The sequence below is a fragment of the Anarhichas minor genome, unplaced genomic scaffold (genome assembly GCF_050575085.1).
Source record: "Anarhichas minor isolate MPS153535 unplaced genomic scaffold, ASM5057508v1 ptg000003l, whole genome shotgun sequence".
In the NCBI taxonomy this organism is placed as follows: domain Eukaryota; kingdom Metazoa; phylum Chordata; class Actinopteri; order Perciformes; family Anarhichadidae; genus Anarhichas; species Anarhichas minor.
The window spans coordinates 7,783,302-7,802,408 of record NW_027466449.1 but is presented as its reverse complement, the minus strand read 5'-3'; the positions used below and the strand labels follow the sequence as shown (position 1 = coordinate 7,802,408).

Here is a 19,107-nt window from a genome sequence, read left to right as displayed (position 1 = left end):
TTGCAATTGTTAACGTCAAGAAAAAAACCACTACATTTTGATAAAAGAAAGTGATTTTTTGTAAGAATTTGTTCTAATTATCCCTTTTATCTGGTGACTCCTCAGAATGATCTTGTAAACCCACTGCGCTCCTGCAAATCCTCAATCCCAGATTGGGGAACCACTGTTGCCGGCTACTCTGTAACAGGTAAGAAGTTGAATACAATACTGGATTAATTAACAATCTACTTGAGCGAAAGAGTGTCAGCTGCAAAGATTATTTTCATGATTGACCTATTTACTTGATTTATCTCAATTCATAATGCGGTCTACAAAATGTCAAAAGATAGTGGGAAAAAGCCTGAGTGACTTGTTTGGTCAAACCAACAGTGCAAAACCCCCCAAAATGTTCTGTTTACCATCACATAAGACGAAGAAAAGCAGCAAACCCTCACATTGCAGGAGCTGTGACCAGGGAATGTTTGGGGTTTTCGCTTAAAATATGAGAAAACTTGTAAAGAGAAAACTTGTAAAGTCCCCAGTGTGACAGAGTGACCGCGTGACTGTGTTGATAGTCGGTAAAAGTGGGTGTTGACTGTGTCCTCATTAATACAAAGCGCTCCCACAGCTCAACTCCAGCCCGGTGTGGAGTGTGAAGGGAGGCGAGAGACTCTGCGTGGGAGTTTTGGGGGAATTCAGAAAATGCTGTTTTCAGATGGTTCGCATGCAGCGAGAAAACTTTAAACAAACCCAGGCGGAGAATGCCGAGATGTGCTCTGTCAAGGATATACAGTATAATGCCAAAACCCCTGCCAACTCTCACCATGCTTACTTCAGCCAAACGCTGAGTTGTCTGACTTCAGGGGAGACAAAAGAACCGCAGGAGAGAGAGAAAGGAGGGGGGGGGGGATGAGGGGCGGAACAGCACAGGTCGGTTCATTTAAAATATCTGCAGCTCTTAATTGGACCATACAGAAATGTAAATACACGCACTACACTTTCATGCAGGCCCAAGTCACACAAAAAACCAAAAGAGCGCACAAATACACTCTTTTGTTACAGAAACACCATCCGTTATTAGGGATGTTTATGCTGGCACTATTTTGAATTTTGAATTCTGTAAATGATTTAATGTATGAGGCAGATGGAGCCAGAACAGAAGTTAAAATGCGCCATACTTTAAGGTTGGTAGATATATCTCTTTGACCACAAACTGAGACGATCACAACTCACCAAAACAATGGCAAATTTCTCCTCCAGCTCGGTGGGTTCAGGCATGGGAACCTTCAGAGGCATGATGTGATGCTTCATCTCCGACTGGCCATCCACGCTTTCTATATTACCCATTTTCCCCCCAGATGTGCTGTATCCTCCGGGGTCAACTTGAATCCTTAAATGTCTTCCAGTGGTGATAATCCAAGCAAAACGAAAGATCAAAAATCTCCCAAATATTCCAACAACTTCATTTACGGATTAATCCATAAAACCGCTTCTCCAAAAACGGGATAAACTGCTGACAGTGCAGTAGTCTCGTATCACTGTCCCAAAATGCCATTTACACTTTACTCACGCGTTTAAGATTGACAGTGTGCTCCACAGTAGCGTCTCTTAAAAACACCTATACTTTCAAAAGTTACAATCAAAGTGCAGATGCTTTCTCTTCCAGCAAGTTGTTTCTAATTTGCCTGGCCAATCCATTACTTAAAAAGGATTTCCCCTCGCGACACACAACTTTCAAATGCAAAGCAACAGTTACTTTAAATTGCTGCTCAACTTTCTTGGCTACGACGTGTTTCCATTCATTATTGTTGTGTGATCGTGATTAAAGTCTTCGCTGTTGCCTCCACTCAGAGGGAAGGTTTTCTCTCTAGTCCCGCCCCAAACTGGAGGAGGCGGCGCTCCTGTTGGTCAAAGGACCTGTCAATCGCTTTATTTCTGTTCCCCCACCCTCACATCTGCAGGCAGTGATCCCAAATACAACTGGACGGAAAGGTGAGGGCTTGTCAGCACGTTGTCGCCGCCTGGTGGCCACATATGATATTTCATCAACACGAAAAAAATAATGTTTTAGAATTTAGTTTAAAAAGAAACAGCACACAAAAATAAGGACATAAACCTGATTTGATTCATGAGAGTGCAAATTTTAATCAACAACTTCAGCAGATACAGGATGATATGTTCAAATAATGTCAAAGCTCAGCAGTTTTCTTCTTCAGTTCTTAAAACACTATTTTCTTTCCATCACCACAAATCAGTGCCCAAGCCTTTGTCCCACTGCTGGTGTGCAATGTTAGCTTGCTTCTCATGAGGTCCTAACTGTTTTGCTTGAAGTCTAAACATGGCTGACAGCTTCAGCCTGTTGCATTTAGCGCTACCAATACGTGCAAACACAAAAAAGCATAGGTGTAAGAACACCAGCGATGTGTTTTCAGTGTCTACAAAGTTTTCTTATAATAAAAGCACAGTGATTTAGACTCTGCTTACAGTATCATACCTCTGTTTGCAGTGGTAAATATGAGGGTACAGGTTCATAATACTTTTGATTTATAAAAGCAACGTTAATAGAGCTCTGGCTAAAACATATACAACTTCATTTGGAATGTAATTCATAAACACTGACAAATTGTGCACAGCTTTGGAATACTTAAGGCAATAATACAAACATATACAAACAAAGTAACATCGGGAATTATTTGAAAGTCGTAAAAAATAAAATTCTAAGGAATTTCTCTCAGTTGTGTTGGATGCTGTAAATCCATAAACATATCTTACCTTAAGATATTGACCACAGCATGAGCCCTTTTCTGAATAAAATTCAAAGAGGACTTAGACATGCTTTTGAACACATATAAACTCGGTAGGTTGTGCAACATAGTTGCATTATTATCAAATATCTATTCAGCCAAAATATTCTACTGAAGAATCTGTCCAAGACAGCATGAATTCACCACAGTTAACACTTTACGGATGATAAGCAACATGTAAAGTTTCATAAATACTGATGAACTGTGTTTTTGTGGAGCAGATATGTCTTCATTTTTTTCTTCAGTGATGGTGGAAATGTTCATTTAAGCTGAATATACAAACACACAAATCACAGATCACAGAAGCAACACCTAACATGAAATAGGACGTAAGACCAACCGTTGAGTCTTCTAGTTGGTCTCTGCTACCAAATCGTACCTGGAAAAACAGAAAGGATACAATTTGTTGTGTGAATAATCTTGAAGAAAGTAATATACGAACATACAATTGCTGATACAGCTCTAATATATATAATATTGTTCTTTAGCTGTTTAAATGATTACCATTGTGGGATACCAGTCTTGAGGTCGATTTGGTCCAGGTCCAGCTGCAACTGAGGGCAACAAGGAGAAGCAAAAGATGATGTCTCACATAATAACTACGTCAACACCGGGGAATGTATGTGATGATGACTAACTTCATTTCAGAAGATGATATATACCTTGCCGATAAGCTCCCTCTCTCTGCTCATGAAGGAGACGCTGTTCTTCACAGACAGGTCCAGTCTTCTCTGTGTGGACTCCTCCAGAGAGAAGTCAAAGTCAAACCTACAGAAAGAGAGAGAAGTCAACTAACAATTTTCACTTCTTCACTATCACAAGTGATTCATTTGTTTATCTTACCTCTCGTTGAACTCTGGGTTGAGGTCTCTCTTCTTGGTGGCAGTCCTCCTCTTGGTGGTAGCCTTCTTGTCAGGCAGCAGGATGAAGGAAACATAAGGGTCTGCACCGTCCTTGGAGCAGGCTGCCAGCGCTCTGTGGGTTAATAGTGATCACATTCACAACATGTGTTGGTACAGAGTGCTCCAGGTCAAAAAGGTGACGATAAAGAGGTGACATGTGTCATATAGAGAGACCTGCAAGAGTGAATGGTGATGAAAAGCCTGCTCTCCTCGATGGAGTAGCCGGCGGTAAGCTTCACCTGGCCTGCTGAGTTTGGGTTATCAGCCCTAAAGACACACAGAGTAGAAAATGTGATTGTTTACATAATGATGTCTTTGAATATTTAGGACAATATACAAATAAAATGGAAGACACTGAGGCAACCCTGATAACTGCAATGTTCACAGCGGAGGCAGGGACTACCATGTGGCATCGATGCTGCTATGTGTGACTCACATGAATCCACTTCTCTGTCTGAGGTCTAGATGGGAAGGCACCCATCTGGGAATGGCTTCCTCTACTCCGCCGTCACTACCTGCGTCCCCTGGAGCCTTACGACACAGCGCTAGCTGAGTGTCCAAGACCTGCAGGACATACGGATCACAGCTAAGCAAGACATTGCTGCTGCATAATAATCATTTAACTCATGTCTGACTAAGGACTCAATTTTACAGACTAGCTATGCAGGAAGAATCAGATACTGGTACAGGGATATATATGGCTGTGATCTCCTACATTTCCCAGGATGACTTTCTCTTTCCCTGTGATTGATGGACACCTTGTGAGTATCTGTATATGTATGGTGGTTGTGTCTTTTGGTGGTATGGTGGTTGTGTAAACCATTAATTAAAAATCAATACTGTGTTTTTGAGAATAGATACAGTATCACAAAACATAACATTGCAAAACTCAAGTATATCGACATTTTCTTATACCCGTATTGACAAGAGCAGAGGCATTGTGGGGGATATCTGTTGTCTTTCAGCACATGATATTCAGTAAGAAATGCTGAAAATCTGATGTTGGACCATCAGTAAAGTATTCAGTATATTGCAATATTTGTTCTATAGAGGGAAATGTAAGTGATACAGTACAGAAATAATAGCAATCAAGGCATTGCTCACTTGGTCACATACGGCAGTATATTAGTAGTGTAGAGACAATAAGAAGGATATATTGTTCGTACCTTGAGCGTGGCCCTCAGTAGTATCTGGCTTTCTGGCAGTGCTCCATCCAGATTGAGCCAGCGGTCGAGCACCAGGCCCGGCTCGAACAGCACATCTCTGAGAGGAAGTGTGACGGACCCAAGGGCCTGGCCCCAGCAGTGGGAGAGCTACAGACAGACACAAACACTTTTCAGACCGCCTTTTATAAAATTGTTATGAAATTATTTTTTTCTGCTTTGCAGCTACATAGTTCAGACAAAAAGTGTAAATACAGCTGCTGTTTATGACTCTCACCTTCACTGTGAGTGTTTCATCTCTGGGGTCCCGAACCAGAAAATTAAAGGCTTCGTCCCATCGAGGGGATGTGGAACGCTCACAGATCTAAGGAAAGAAGGCACAGCAGAATGTTCAGACTTTTCAAGCAGCACTTCTCGTGTGTTGCATTCAGAAGCTCATCTCAAACGTCATGGTCCTACCTTGGTTTTGTGTGAAACGCTTTTGAGAATAATCTCAGCCCCGACTTTCGGCTCCTTCCCACTCTTCTTCAACTGAAATTACACTCAAAGAACATTGTAATGCAAACATTGTAATCAACAGCATCTACAGCATTTAAAACACACATTACATCACAAGATATTTAATGTATAAATGAGAATGCAGCTGTATTGGGACACTACAGTGTTTTATGCAAAATAATGGCACTAAAAGCAACTACTTCTACTTGTACTTCTGCACTCTTTAGGGCAAGTAAAAACACAGCCCCAATAAACAACAAACAGAGCCCCAAGGACTCATAGATATGATCTCACCGGAAGGCCATGGGCACGCTCCACATACACAAACAGCACAGCGGATGATAGCACAACCTTGTTGTGGTACGACTGCTGTGACTGGTACTGCAAGATCTGTAGGAAGTGGGAAATTATGTCACACAGAGACTCTGCATTTTAGTGAGACTTATGGTGCAATACCCAAGTTGAGTAGGACAAATCAAGTCAGTATCTTATTCTGCAGTTGAGATTCAGACAGAAACAAACCTACATGCAAAGTATCTCTGCAGCTGCTCAGCTTGGAAACACTGGGAATTTCACACGAAAAAGATTGTAACTTGAGATGATTTGGTTAACCCAGACTACGCTATTTGGCGGGACTTTTTAAATGCATTTTTTTTTCTCACAGAAACCACAAAATGTGTCCCGTATCTCTGATATTGCATGTGCACTACGAAGAGATCAACGGGACAGGGGGAACTATTAAAGCAACAAACAACTCTTTCACAGTTTGCATTTAACTAGAAAAACATCTGAATATATGTTTTAAATTTGTTTGTTTGGGGGCCCTGCCTTCAGAGAAATGTGTCAATTTGGTAAATAAAGTAAGTGGTGCAGTAAAAAAGGTCATTACTAGAAAATGGCTTAAGAAACACCTTCAACTGATTCATGATGGAAAGAACAACTTTCTCCTTAAGACTGCAACACGATCAGTTTGTAAGAATATGTGAATGTTGGATCTTGTATATTAAACCTGTCTAATAATAATTAAACCTGTCTGATAATAATTTGTCTAATGTCAATTTTGTTTAACCAAAGTGCACAGCCAAGGTTCTGGTTCTACCTTGAAAATATAGCTTTATTTATGCACTTTATTTTTCTTTTTTATGTACCTGTATCTTTATCTTATTTCATTAAATTATTTGCACATATATAATTTTGTATTATTTATTATTACTCAATGCATTATAGTTTTTTATAGTTCAAAAAAGGTATGCACAGTCAAGGCTTCTTAGTTTTATTACAACTATGGTACTACATCATTTTTATTTTGCCAAGGTACTGTATACCAAAATAAAAAGAGAATATGAAATAAAATAAAAAGAGCAAATATGTTACCTGCTCCAGCCTGGGAAGGTCAGCGACTCTGGGCAGCCACTCCAGCACCAGGTGAACTCGGCCTGACTTCACATCATTTAGAGTGTACCACTGTAACAAGAGTGACACACAAATGTCCAGGTTAGGCTATAAATACAAATATTATTTGGTAAATGATCTGTTCACGATGTGTCACACACCGTGTCGAAGAATTGTGCGCTGATGATTTCTCGCAGGTTGAGTTTGAACCTGCAAAGACAGGACTCGATCAATACTTTGTCCCCCTTTTTCATTTAAATATTTTCCTTCAGTCATAAGAGCTCTGTAGAAAGAAATGCTGTCAGCGTTTTATTTGTAATGTCAGGGCGCACCTTCCAAGGAAGTCATCCTGATCGATGTCCTTGTCAAACAACTCAAACTGGATCTCCTGACCAGGAAGCTGGGTCAAAATCACCTAAACCACAGAAGATTAAAATGAAATCGAAGCTGAAACCTAATAATTGAATCAGATAAGTAGAGGAGCATTAACCAAAGGTAATACCTCATAGAGTTCATTCCAGATGGGATTGAGGTTCTCTTTGATGGTGTGGCTGCGGAAGATGATACTAGCTACACGGATCTTGACGTAGGGGTCGCTCTTCCCCTTCACCATGCCCCCCATGAAGTTGTCCTTCGCTATCAGGTTTTGGGCCTCCACCAGATGGATACGCAGCACTCCCTGTGAGCAGAACAAGGGCAGGACAAGCTACTGTAGTGCATGTTGTGAGGCTGCATGGGCCCTGCTGCTGTTTGACTCTAGGGAACTGTTTTTACCTCAGTTGCAAACTCTGGGTCAGGCGTGGTCTGCTGTGGTCGTGTTGATTGAGGTTTAGCTAACCCGCCGGGCCCCATGGGGTTCAGTTCTGATGTGATTCCCCCCTGACCCATCCCAGGCCCAGGGGCCGAAGGCCGAGGGGACGGAGTCGTAGGAGTGGCATCGTCATTTAGCCACAAAACCTAGCAGGAAACAAATAACAGATCATGGTGAGCAACTGCCAAGCAGTAAATTAAATGCATGTTTCTCTTTCTCTGTTTTTGTATTTACAAGGGCAGAGTGTTCCCACAAGGATAGAGAGATGAGGCAGAAAGAAGACATGTAGATTGTTTACTTTAATTTTTTGTGTGTAATAGGGCTAAGTTCAGTATGCACGAGTTGTTAGAGGACTTTATAACCTCTCCAGTATCTCACGTTTTTTGATCTCAGGGTGTTATGTATAAACAGGATCTGATTTCAACAGATAAAAGACACACATACAGCTATGGTAAAATCTGGTTTCAAGTTGAGATCTCAGTTTGAAGGGTTGTGGGTGTAATACTGAAGCTTGTGTTTGATGTTAGCTTCCTGAGACCAAAGCCGTCCTTTGGGAGCTGATGGGATTTCAAAGTCTTCCCACACAGACAATTCAGCTGGGTTGATTCTTGCCAAAACCGCTTGAATCCCATCTTACTTATTAACTACACCGACACGTGTAAGTGAGCAGAAAAAAGGAGTTTAAGTCTATGTGTGAAACACCAACCCGAAGCACAACTTTGACGTAAATGCGGCTTGCAGAGCCAGAATTCTCCAGCTGGAACCACTGGTCCATGGTGAGTTCAGGGTTTGCCAGAAGACGGGTCAGAGGGATGCTCAGACTGCCCAGGGACAGAGCACGGTCATCATCTTTCACCTGAGTCAAAAACACAGAAACAGAAGATGTGGAGTTAGGACAAAGTACATCATGAAGGGGAAAGGGCAATTAATAGGTTAAACATTTCTATTTACAGAAAGAACAGAATATAAGAGAAAAAAAGTATTAAAACCAGAGAAGAAATCAATAAAGTACTATGTGTCCTAATTACCTTGGCATCTTTGGAGTAATTTATGTAAAATCTTTGCAGCTAGCTTGATTAGTGTGTTCAATCAATACTATACTACTTACTACCACTTACTACAATGACTTACTTGAATGTCAATATCTTGTTTGCAAGGATCCTGAATAAAGAAGGTGAAGGCATCCTCCCACACAGGGCTGTTGGTTCCGTAGCAAGTCTGCAGAAGAGAGCGGAAAACATTAATAATGCGTTTGGATCAATGTACTAAGAAAAGGTTAAAATTGTATCCTTACCTTGCTCTCTTTAGTTGCATCCTGAATGGAAATCTGTACCATTGGGCTTGGGTCCTTATTGCCTTTTCTCATCTACAACATATTAAATACATCAACGTGGGTAACAGATGAAAATGGAATGCACACGACGTGAGAGGGTCCTGAATAATGATAGTCTTACGGGCAGTGCGTGAGCTTGATCAAGATAGATGGCTAGGATGGCGGCAGATGGGGGGTCAGCCGTCTTAGTGGACAAGTTCTGGTTCTTCTGGATCACCTGGTAGAAGAACAATGAACAGAAGCAAAGAGCATGTGAGGAAAATGATCTGAGACCCTAAAAGCCCAACACCCAACCAGAGGCCACCGACAATTTTACTACTTTTATACTATCAATAACAAGTTGATGATGAAGATTGTGTTATTGATTGACTGTTTGACATCTTATTTATCTTAAAAGATTTATTTAGATTTCTAAGTGTTTATTGTCCCTGAGGTAAAAATACACAAAGCATATTAAAATACATAAAACATATGGTAAAAGTATGTAAACCCAACCCTGCAGGCTCACATAAAACAATGTACATAAGGTGACAACTACTTCCAGCCATCGGCATCCCACCCAAAGGTTCCACTTAAGATTGTTTATGGGATGTAATCGTTTGTGTGATTCTATACCAGGGATTTTACAATAAAATTCTTGTTTAACTCTGACGTTGGATATATTTTGTGTTACCTATTTTATGTTTTCAATCCGTAACTCATTGTTATTGCTCTTTTTCATGAGTGGCTTGACAAGGAATCTTTTCCAGTTTTTCCAGTCAAGTTAAATCATAATAACTTTAAATCATAGGATTTCTTTTCCAAGTTAAATTCTAAAATAACATTTGACTCAATCCGGAGTGTCCTGGTGGTCCTGGTGGTTGAGTGGTTTAAGATGTGCAGCATTTAACTGCAATCTTCCCGGTTCAAATCTAGCCGGATAACTTTATTTCTGTCTCTTCCAATGTTTCCTGTCTCTCTATACCGTCGGTGGCCAAACTATGCTCGCAGGTCAACTGCTGCCCGTTTTTAAATGTCTAAGCTAAAAATATGGCTTGTGCATATTTCTATTAAATGCAGTGTATGCACATGGCAAAAACAATTTCAGTTAGGAAAATTACTACTTTTTTAGAAAAGTTAAGGGGAAATGTGTTTGCTGAATTTGCAAGGCATCTGTTGTGGTGACGAAAGAGTATAATGTTAGAACCATTGCCACACTTCATACTTGGGGTTTTCTGGTATAGAAACACAGATTTTCTTGCAGTATAACTGGTTGAAATCTACACATCTACTATTGTTAAGCCCATGACCAGAATAAAAATATAGCTCTGATACTTATCAATGTATGAATTTTGTCCACGTCACCACCCGAAGACCTGCCCCTGATTGGCCAAAAAAAGATTTAGCAAGCTGTGCCGTAGCGAAGACTCACCTCGCTCAGCCTGTCAGCAGAGGACAGCAGAGAGAGCCACTCCAGCCGGAGGTGAACGCTGCCAGATGGGACGTCTCTCAGATTAAACCACTGTTTACAAAAACAGAAGGCTCATTAAACACACATTTGTTCTCTTCTGGCTCTTCTTTGAGCCTGGATGGCAGGATAGAAGATGGTGAGATCAGAGCAGATCACGAGGAGGCACATGGTGTCTGCAATATCACATGCTAACAGGATTACTGCAATGTCACAAAGATGTTTTCCAGAGTGAGACTTTATAATAACTGCATTCTTGTGCTTGCTAATTATTATATGATCTGAGGGAGAAGCATTTAATAAATGTAATGGCGAAACACTGCATCTTATGTAACATTGGCATTACTACTTACATCATCCACAACTCTGGCCTTCTTCACAATATCAAGATCCACCTTGACCCTGAGAAAGAGACAGATAAAGAGAGATAGAGAGAGGATCAATGAAGCCATGAATCAAAAAGACTAAGGCGTTTAAATTTCGACAGAATCATGGCCCAACGTGGCTATAAGCAGAGATGACAATGACATGAGAAGCACATCGAGACAGAGTAAATGAATGAGAATGAGTAAGCTACCTCCCCAGGAAGTCATCCTGGTCTGGGTCTTTGTCAAAAACTTCCACTTCCAACTCCTGACCAGGTACTTCATGGACAATCACCTGACACACACACACACACACACACACACACACACACACACACACACACACACACACACACACATAAATGGACAAATACACAGAACACACAACAAATATACAAATATAGATACAGCCACACATGGCACAATAACACAAGGACATGCAAACAGAATCACAATGCCAAGAACATTTCAGTTTTGTACTACGTAGACGTTAATAATTTAACATATAATTCAGTTGCTCAAATTTCAAAAACCACGAAAAACAGATAAATGTGTCCCTGAGCAAGCAGTTTTTGCAAGAGCAGCTTATCTCAGACACACAGGAACTTCCTGCTACCAAAGAAACAGATAAAATATCTGCAAAACTGTTTATCTCCGACATATTTACCACGGGTACTTTACCATTTATCTATGCAATTCCTATGAAGCAAGGACACCAACAGCAAGCTCTATCTTTCAGAACACAAACTGGTGGGGATTGCAGCACTTGAATATCAAGGCAAAGCCATATAGCTCATGTTTCTTTTGGCTGAATTCTGGAAACGTTTTCTTCGCTCTCACCTCATACATCTCCCTCCACTGTGGGTTCAGGTTGCTGTCCACGTGATGGGAGGTAAAGATCTGGGTGCCCACACGCAGAACGGCATACGGGTCGGACTTCCCGTCGATTAAGCCCTTAATGACTGTGTCCTTGGCAGTCAGGTCCTCAGCCTCCAGCAGGTGGATACGCACAACTCCCTAAGCATGTACATACACATGCAGGAAAACACATGCACACAGAAAGTGTTAGTCAACTCGCTTCCGCACAAAACATGGGTCCATGTTTTTTTTTCTTCACAATGTGAATTTGCTGTATGACTTTATGACTTTCATGTGTTTGCTTGCAGCTTATATGCTGAGGCAGTTTCAGTCTGTGTGGGTCAATGTTTCTCCAGGTCATTCATAATTGAGACAGTTACCCGTGGGAGAGGGGAGCGGAGCTGCGCAACGTGCAGGTCGGCCACCAGGGGAATAGTTAGACGGTTGGGGAGCACCAGGTGGGAGGCTATTGCATCCATTATCATAGTGTCCGATATGGCACTGTAAATGAATGCAAATGATGTTGGGGACAAAGAGGAGGGACACACAGACAAACAGACAGAGGCTATGTACTACTGCTGACAATACCAACATGCATCAATAACATGAAATCCATGTTCTCAGCAACAGAACCAACAGGACACTCACAGTGGCTAAAGATGAGGACAGTTTTCTGTGAAATCATTTTGGCTAATGTCGTCTAATGATGACAAACTGTCATTGAAAGCATCGCCAGAGGGAACTGATGTGTCAGCAACAAATGTACACATCTGATAATGCTTTAATTTTAGTCCATTATATAAGATCGTAACACACAGTGTAGAATAAGCCACCAGACAATTGCACTGAATAAGAATGTTAAATAGATCGTTCCCATTTATCAGACCATCACATTATATTTTAATAGTATCGTTAATTTTACTGTAGCTGATTCTACATTGTTCACTGACCTTACATAATGGGTCCCAATAACTACCTCCATATGAATGCATGGAGTCGTAATATACATACTGAATAATCACAAGAACACCAATATGGCATAAGTTAAACTTAAAGGATAAGGCTGGCATGGATCAATATGTTTCTTATTATCAACAAACACCATAAAAAGAACAAAACCAACAAAGTGTCTTTCAACTTCTCTGCCTTGTCTGTGGTACTCAGCCCAGAGACCATTCACCTCTACTAAAGACGGACATTTCTTACAAAGAGATCACAAATATATACTTTATTTTAAGAATTAAGTCCAAGTAATTCTCTAAAACAGCTGGGCAATGTAGTTTTTAGCAAACGTTACTTAAACAAGACTAAATATTGGATTTGTTGGGGACTATATTCTGATGCGGATTAATACGTATTTGATGTTCTATTAAGTATTTAAAGGTCCAGTGTGTAGGATTTAGTGGCGTCTGTGAGGTTGCAGATTGCAACCAACTGAATGCTCGCCCCTCCCCTTCCAAGTATGCAGAGAACAACGATGGCCTTCAGGTAATGTTAAACTAAGTAGCTCAACAAAGTATCTCTGTGGCGCACAGGAATAAACTATGTCAGGCTGTGACTCCTCAGTGGGATCAATTATTTGTTGGTTTTAGTCCTTTCCCATGATTTGTTGATAAGACAAAATGTAGCATATCGCCACACTTACCCTTTAAGGATGTGAACACTCAGATCCATCATCCAACAGACAGAAATAAAACCCTTATTGATTCTTGTAGCTAAATAAATCCTAAATTCTCTGAAATGTATCCGTCAATTCCAAAAATCGCAGCCCCCTTTCCTGCATGTCAAAACTTCATCAGCCCTACTCAACAAACAGGCACTCCTCTTTAAAAGAAACAATTAAAAACAAACACCAAACAGACACAACAGATCAATGCAGCCGCACCCTAAAAGACATTGACACAGAACTCTGTCATAGAAACTCACTTGAGCCCTGGGATATCTAACAGATTGGTCAGCCCGGTCCAGTTGATGTCCAGTTTCTATGACACAGATATAAGTAAAGACATATAAATGCAGACGTGTGTGAAATTAGACGTGGTTCAGTGGTGTTAAACTCACAGGCCTGCGGATGAAGAACATTGTGATGGCTCCAACCAATGGGACGTCCCCGATCAGAGGCTCGAGGATTACGCGCAGCTTCCCATGGAGCTACAAAGAGAAAATATAATACTGACTGGGTGTTTTTCAGGACACTTAACTATTCTGAAAGAATATCTTCATATTAATTCTTATACCTGGACTCCTTTCACTCCGGCTTTGCAAAAGTACTTCTTAATTTCTACGTTGATCTCAACATCACCGGCGTAGCTGCAAGTAGAAAAGCATACATGTTTACAAGACCAACCCTTCCCTAGTGTAGGAACACTTCACAGTTCCTCATATTTCAGTGTGTGACTTGATTGACAAAGTGCTTACACACAAGCAAAAACAGAAGTTGTGAAAGATTACCTCAGGTACAAATCCAACATAACTTGTCGCTTATCATGTTCTGTGTGAGCTTTTACACCAACCACCTTCAAAGCCTGTGAAGACAACAGCTGGCATTACACAAAGCACATAAGACTGATATAGACGTAACATTAGCAAAGATGCACATGAAAAGGATCATTTGCTGTGATGAAGACATCGGTAGTAACACCAGCACTGCATCACCAGATTTAGATATTACCCACGTTAACATTCTGTGTTCGACTGTCTTTGCTTGGTAATAGAACATTTAACACAATAAATTGCTGCTTTTATGACAGATCATTCAGATACCTTGTCTCCTATGTTGACCTTGGCGAAGCTGAGAGTCTGCAGATGAATGCTGGAGGCACGGATGGCAGGAGCAATGGTTTCCAGCAGCAACTTCTCCAGATACTGGCCTATAAAGGGCCAAGCCTGCTGCAGGATCTACATGACAGAACAATCATTATTGTTCTTGTCTTGGCAGAACAATAACGTAAAGAAGCCTTTACATCCTGCAAGAAGTGGCAAAGGTCTTTAACAAGCTGGCCATACAGTTATGTTATATAAGATACATAGAATAGTATAAAGCAATGATAAATACAAGTTCATGTTTGCATACATTGTAATGTAATTCTGTCAATAACAATTCATTTATCTTTTTGTGCAAACGCTCAGTCATAGCACAATGGTATCCTGTGAATAAGAAACTATTTACCAAAACAGGAGAGCAAATAACAAAGAACCATGAACACATGTAGACACACACACACACCCCGTTCACAAAGCCATGACCACAGACTGTTTGACTTGTAGTTTAAATGCTTTTCAGAGAAGCAAATAAAAAAACATCTGACAGAGGACAGAGCATAAGCATGAGGGTTATGAAATAATTCAATCAAGTGCACCCCAGTTATTTTGGAGAACATAATACTGAAGTCCATAATTTCCTGAAAGAGCAAACATGTAATTCCGTGTGATGAATTGACTCAGTGTATCCGTCTTGTCACTCTGCAGCCTCACACTGGTGTTAGCTGCAGCATTTCAGTGCGAGGTGTAAGTGCTTGGTGCAAAGTCCCGTCAGCTACTGTTTACTGATCCTCTGACCTCCAAAGCCCCCGTGAGACTGGTGATGCTACCAGGCCACGCCCACAGAAGAGTATCCTATATTATTTATGATACGGTTATAGACATTCACTTAGGAATGATGCATTCTATTAAAGAGCAATTCCGATGCATTAGAGATTACCTGACACTAGCTCCTTGTATTTCCATTTCTACAAGTTGTAAAATATAATAAAAGGCGGTAACAGTTTGATGTTTGTTTACGGCTGCAAGTAAAGAGGGCAAGTGTGAGCAGCTGGATCACATGACAGGAAGCCTGGAGGAAAGACCTGGGTTGTTGAAAGATGAGTTCAGCAAATAGCCATCCTACAATCTGGGCTTCTGTCACTGTGTTCATTACATTTTTTTCCTGCAGAGAGGCGGTTTGTATTATTAGTATTCACATCCACACTTGCCCTGTGCTGATGCGAGGTTACTGTACTGACAGAGACAGAGAGTTCCGTGATATGATCTGAGCCACTCTCTCTGCCTCTTAATTACAGCGGGAGATGATCTGCTCCAATGGAGAGGCTGCAACGGGAGCCGGGTCACTTAAAGTCCACACAAGTGTTCTTTATCTTCATATTCAATTTGATGCATTGTACCTCCACTGTGGGAGTTACTCAAGTGAAACGCAAACCCTTTATCTTGAAATCATTGTTGTTGAAGAGTTCAGCTGAATGAAGTGGAGCAGTCGGCATACAAGCATGTTGAAACAGATGATTCTTAATAAGCTCCTAATGTCTAAAATACACAGCATAGTGCAACATCTGATTTAAAGCATACCTTATTGATCCACTCCACTTTTTCCACATCTGGAAAGTTGACCTGTGGACAAGTAATATTGGTCAGGCATGAACTCAAACACAACACGGCAGTGTAAAATGACCTAGCTCTGAGCAGAGTAGTTTAAATACTTGAGATGTTACTTTTTCATAAGATGAGTTTATTTACAAATCAGTATTTGTACTTTATTATACAATTTCCCCAGCTTTCTACCTATAATCTATCTTCTATCTATAAAATATGTAATGTATATGTTTACTTATTTAACTTAAAAGTAGAGAGAGAACACAGGCCAACACAACTTAGAATAATTACATTATTCAGGAAATAAACCACATGCACATCAGCTGTTACAAACCACAGAGATATGTGATCTCAAGATTAGGCATATCCGTCCCAACACACACACACGCACACACACACGCACACACACACACACACACACACACACACACACACACACACACACACACACACACACAGTTTATTCTCTTTTGCTCTCTATCCAGATATGGTGGTCTTGGTCACTGCCCCTGCTCTGCCCTGAAGTATGTTTATGAGTCATCATGTTTTTGGAGCCAGATAAGGTCAATACCAGCTCTACTGTCGTGAAACAGGAAGAGGAAACACACAGAGAATCTCTCCTATAGATACATATTTGTTTTCAGTATATACATTAATTTCCCCGTCTACAAAGTGCAAGGTCTACTCAATGCTAGTGTCATTCTTTCCAACTTCCCACTAGAAGACCATCGTCTGACATTTAAATCCACATTCCTGGGTGGCAGCAGTTCGGACTAATTACCCAGGCACTGCACATCAGGAATGCTTAAATATGTAGCCAGGAGGGAAATACTGTGAACACAAAGGACAGTCTTACACGTATGAGTTGTAAGGAAGCAATATGTAAATAAGCCTGGAGCTTCTGAATAAACAGCAGGTACCTGTGAGTAACATACATGTAAGAGCCTATCACAGTGATGCAAAGTCGAGTCAGTCTGTCAGATGTGGCAGGTGATACAGACAGCAGAGAACGACCATGGCAGGCGGTGATTCGGTGCTTACCCAGGGAGGTAAATCCCTTTTGGTTCTGAAAGCCTTCTCGGTGGTGAACGCTCTCTCGTTCTCCTGGAGGTACATGGAAAACTTGAGCCTCGTCGCTTTCTCCAGTCGACTGTGTTTCCAGCCCATGTAGATCATCAGAGCGAAGAGGACCACACTGATGCTGAAGCCATAATACCCGGCCAGGTACACAGGTAGAAGAGCACTCAGGCATTTTGCAAAGGACCACAGCACACTCAATGCGCGTTCACCTGGGGGCTGGCTCGGTAAGGCCGGGGCTGCGATCGTTGTGCCTCCGCTCATGCCCGGCTCTGCATCCGCGGGTGGCATCGCAAGATCGGTTTGACTTCTCCGACTCGACCTGGCCTTCAGCTGTCGATGCTTCTACGACTGAGTGGCAAGCGCCACTGAAGACCTACCACCGTTTGAACATAGAAACCATGGAGGAATCAACGATGAACTGCGGGCTTCGATCGGTTAAATCATGATCGCAGCTTCTCTCCGCTTCTCTCCGCTTCTCTCCGCTGCGCTCCCCCTCAGTTCCGCAGGGCGCTAAACTGACTGTTCCGAAATTGATTTACGTGTGGAGCTTCTCTCACAGAGCAGGGCAAGCTGCGACCAAGACCCGTGAGGGCGGGCTCTTCTTCAAGCCCTCCTTCACGTGAAATCCAGTAGAAACCTAAACCCTAGAATTAACTCGTAGCGTCATGCAGCGACTCGTGCGGGCGAAGCGTATTAGGACCAAAGTGAACGAATGTTTATTTGATGTGAAGACACCCAAGGGCACGTTTTATTCAGAGTAACAGTATCATCACCGCGTAGACTAAAGTAACCACTATGCCCAAAATACTGCTTTAATGCACAGGCTGCTCAACCCGTTATCTTTTTTTGCCCAAAATACTGCTTTAATGCACAGGCTGCTCAATCCGTTATCTTTTTTTACATAACCGGATGAAATCTTGCTGCATGCGCAAGCGCTCATCTCCACTGCAGCAGCGTTTACAGCCGAGCGTGACAGCGCCAACAGGTTCATTGACAGAAAGGTGTCGGCCTAGTAGCTTTGCAGCTTTTATCGAGTTGGAGTAGATTATAGCTCCCGTTATTATCAATGTATACAGCCGAGCGGCAGAGTCGTCACACCACCAGGATGTGCGCTAAATGTTAACGCAATGTTTACTCACCAGCTAAAAGCAGATTAATTCACGTTAGCCCTTCTTATGTGTCATTCGGGTGAGTTTGGGAGGTGGTTTTACTCGTTTCTCTCTAATAGCCTCATTTATGCTTGGCAACTAAAACAGACCAGGCTCCCTGGTTGCCTGGATACAGCCAATTACAGCTGTTTGCTGAGAGGGTGACGAGGTCTGCTGATCCGTTTTGTCAACAGATGCATGAAGACACATTGATGCAGTCAGTCAAGCAACAATAACCATGTTTCATATTGGCTAATCTCAGGAAATGGCCTAAAAGCAACAAAAATAGACTGTAGATATATTTGAAAATCCAAGTCAATAAGAGTTTCAATGAGATTTAGAGCTTAAGTACAATATGTTCATGGGATGTGCAATACAATCATTATATAGGCTACATAAAGGCGTTGTAAAGAAGTCATACAAGTTCAGTGCAACATGTTGACCACAGATTGTGGTGGCTTGTCACATGCCGGGCGTGCTGCTTTATAAACCTCATGAAACTCATTACTGATGACTGTTTTGTCTCTCTGGTTTACATATGATTTGCTGTGTCCATAAAAAATATATTGATGTTTTCTTGCAAGAAAGAAAATAGCACCTTATTTCTGGCACAAGAGGAGTTTTTTTCTCCCAAATCTAACAGGAGCATTGTTTACAACTGAGATACTGTATATATTTTCAAGATATATATAATGATGGCAACCCAGTCATTGTTGATCTTTTGTGCCATCTATTAAATATTGTATTTGTTGGATAATATGGTCTAATGTTTACAGATAAATTTCTGTAACGTCATGCTTCACTGGTACCAATCACCAAATATGCCTTAAAGCCCAAACAATACACATGTAACCACCATTTGTGCACATGTTCACCAAGGCTGTCAGTAATGAATAACAAGTCAATTTCAATAAACAACCTCATCATTGCATCCCAGTAATGAAGCATGACTGGCTGTTTTG

The 19,107-nt window shown here is 41.3% G+C and overlaps 2 protein-coding genes across 3 annotated transcripts in view; both read right to left on the bottom strand.

Annotated features, from left to right (window-relative positions):
* The window catches only part of fmnl3 (formin-like 3), a 33,664-nt gene extending 31,684 nt beyond the window's left edge, over positions 1 to 1,980 (bottom strand). Inside the window, exon 1 of the mRNA XM_076095993.1 lies at positions 1,213 to 1,980. Coding sequence (XP_075952108.1) covers positions 1,213 to 1,326 — 114 coding nt within the window. The 5' untranslated portion in view covers positions 1,327 to 1,980. The remainder of the gene's footprint in view (positions 1 to 1,212) is intronic.
* A 119-nt stretch (positions 1,981 to 2,099) lies between these two features.
* Positions 2,100 to 17,612, bottom strand: esyt1a (extended synaptotagmin-like protein 1a). 2 transcript variants are annotated; one of them, XM_076095981.1, is made up of 32 exons: positions 16,959 to 17,067; positions 16,699 to 16,748; positions 15,894 to 15,935; positions 14,316 to 14,450; positions 14,004 to 14,077; positions 13,790 to 13,862; positions 13,614 to 13,703; positions 13,479 to 13,534; positions 11,933 to 12,053; positions 11,535 to 11,711; positions 10,907 to 10,989; positions 10,683 to 10,731; positions 10,294 to 10,383; positions 9,004 to 9,099; positions 8,844 to 8,915; positions 8,681 to 8,767; positions 8,256 to 8,405; positions 7,513 to 7,695; positions 7,241 to 7,417; positions 7,071 to 7,153; positions 6,900 to 6,948; positions 6,721 to 6,810; positions 5,641 to 5,736; positions 5,308 to 5,379; positions 5,126 to 5,212; positions 4,852 to 4,998; positions 4,122 to 4,249; positions 3,860 to 3,952; positions 3,627 to 3,758; positions 3,446 to 3,551; positions 3,288 to 3,337; positions 2,100 to 3,162 (listed from the first exon to the last, which is right to left on the bottom strand). In XM_076095981.1, exons 2-32 carry the CDS (start codon positions 16,711 to 16,713, stop codon positions 3,135 to 3,137), a joined length of 2,931 nt encoding a protein of 976 aa, XP_075952096.1. In that variant the 5' UTR covers positions 16,714 to 16,748; positions 16,959 to 17,067; the 3' UTR covers positions 2,100 to 3,134. The 2 variants fall into 2 exon arrangements, with proteins under 2 accessions (XP_075952096.1, XP_075952087.1); XM_076095972.1 differs by lacking the exon at positions 16,699 to 16,748 and having other exon boundaries at positions 16,959 to 17,612.
* Positions 17,613 to 19,107: the final 1,495 nt, after the last annotated feature.

What these genes read in the sequence shown, in the direction of transcription:
- esyt1a (XM_076095972.1), bottom strand. Translation starts at nt 17,285, where the DNA reads ATGCCACCCGCGGATGCAGAGCCGGGCATGAGCGGAGGCACAACGATC. An exon ending in ACCTTCCCAGGCTGGAGCAG is followed by an intron (nt 5,737 to 6,720) that starts GTAACATATTTG and finishes CACTTCCTACAG; the next exon opens with ATCTTGCAGTACCAGTCACA. An exon ending in AGACAGAGAAGTGGATTCAT is followed by an intron (nt 3,953 to 4,121) that starts GTGAGTCACACA and finishes GTGTGTCTTTAG; the next exon opens with GGCTGATAACCCAAACTCAG.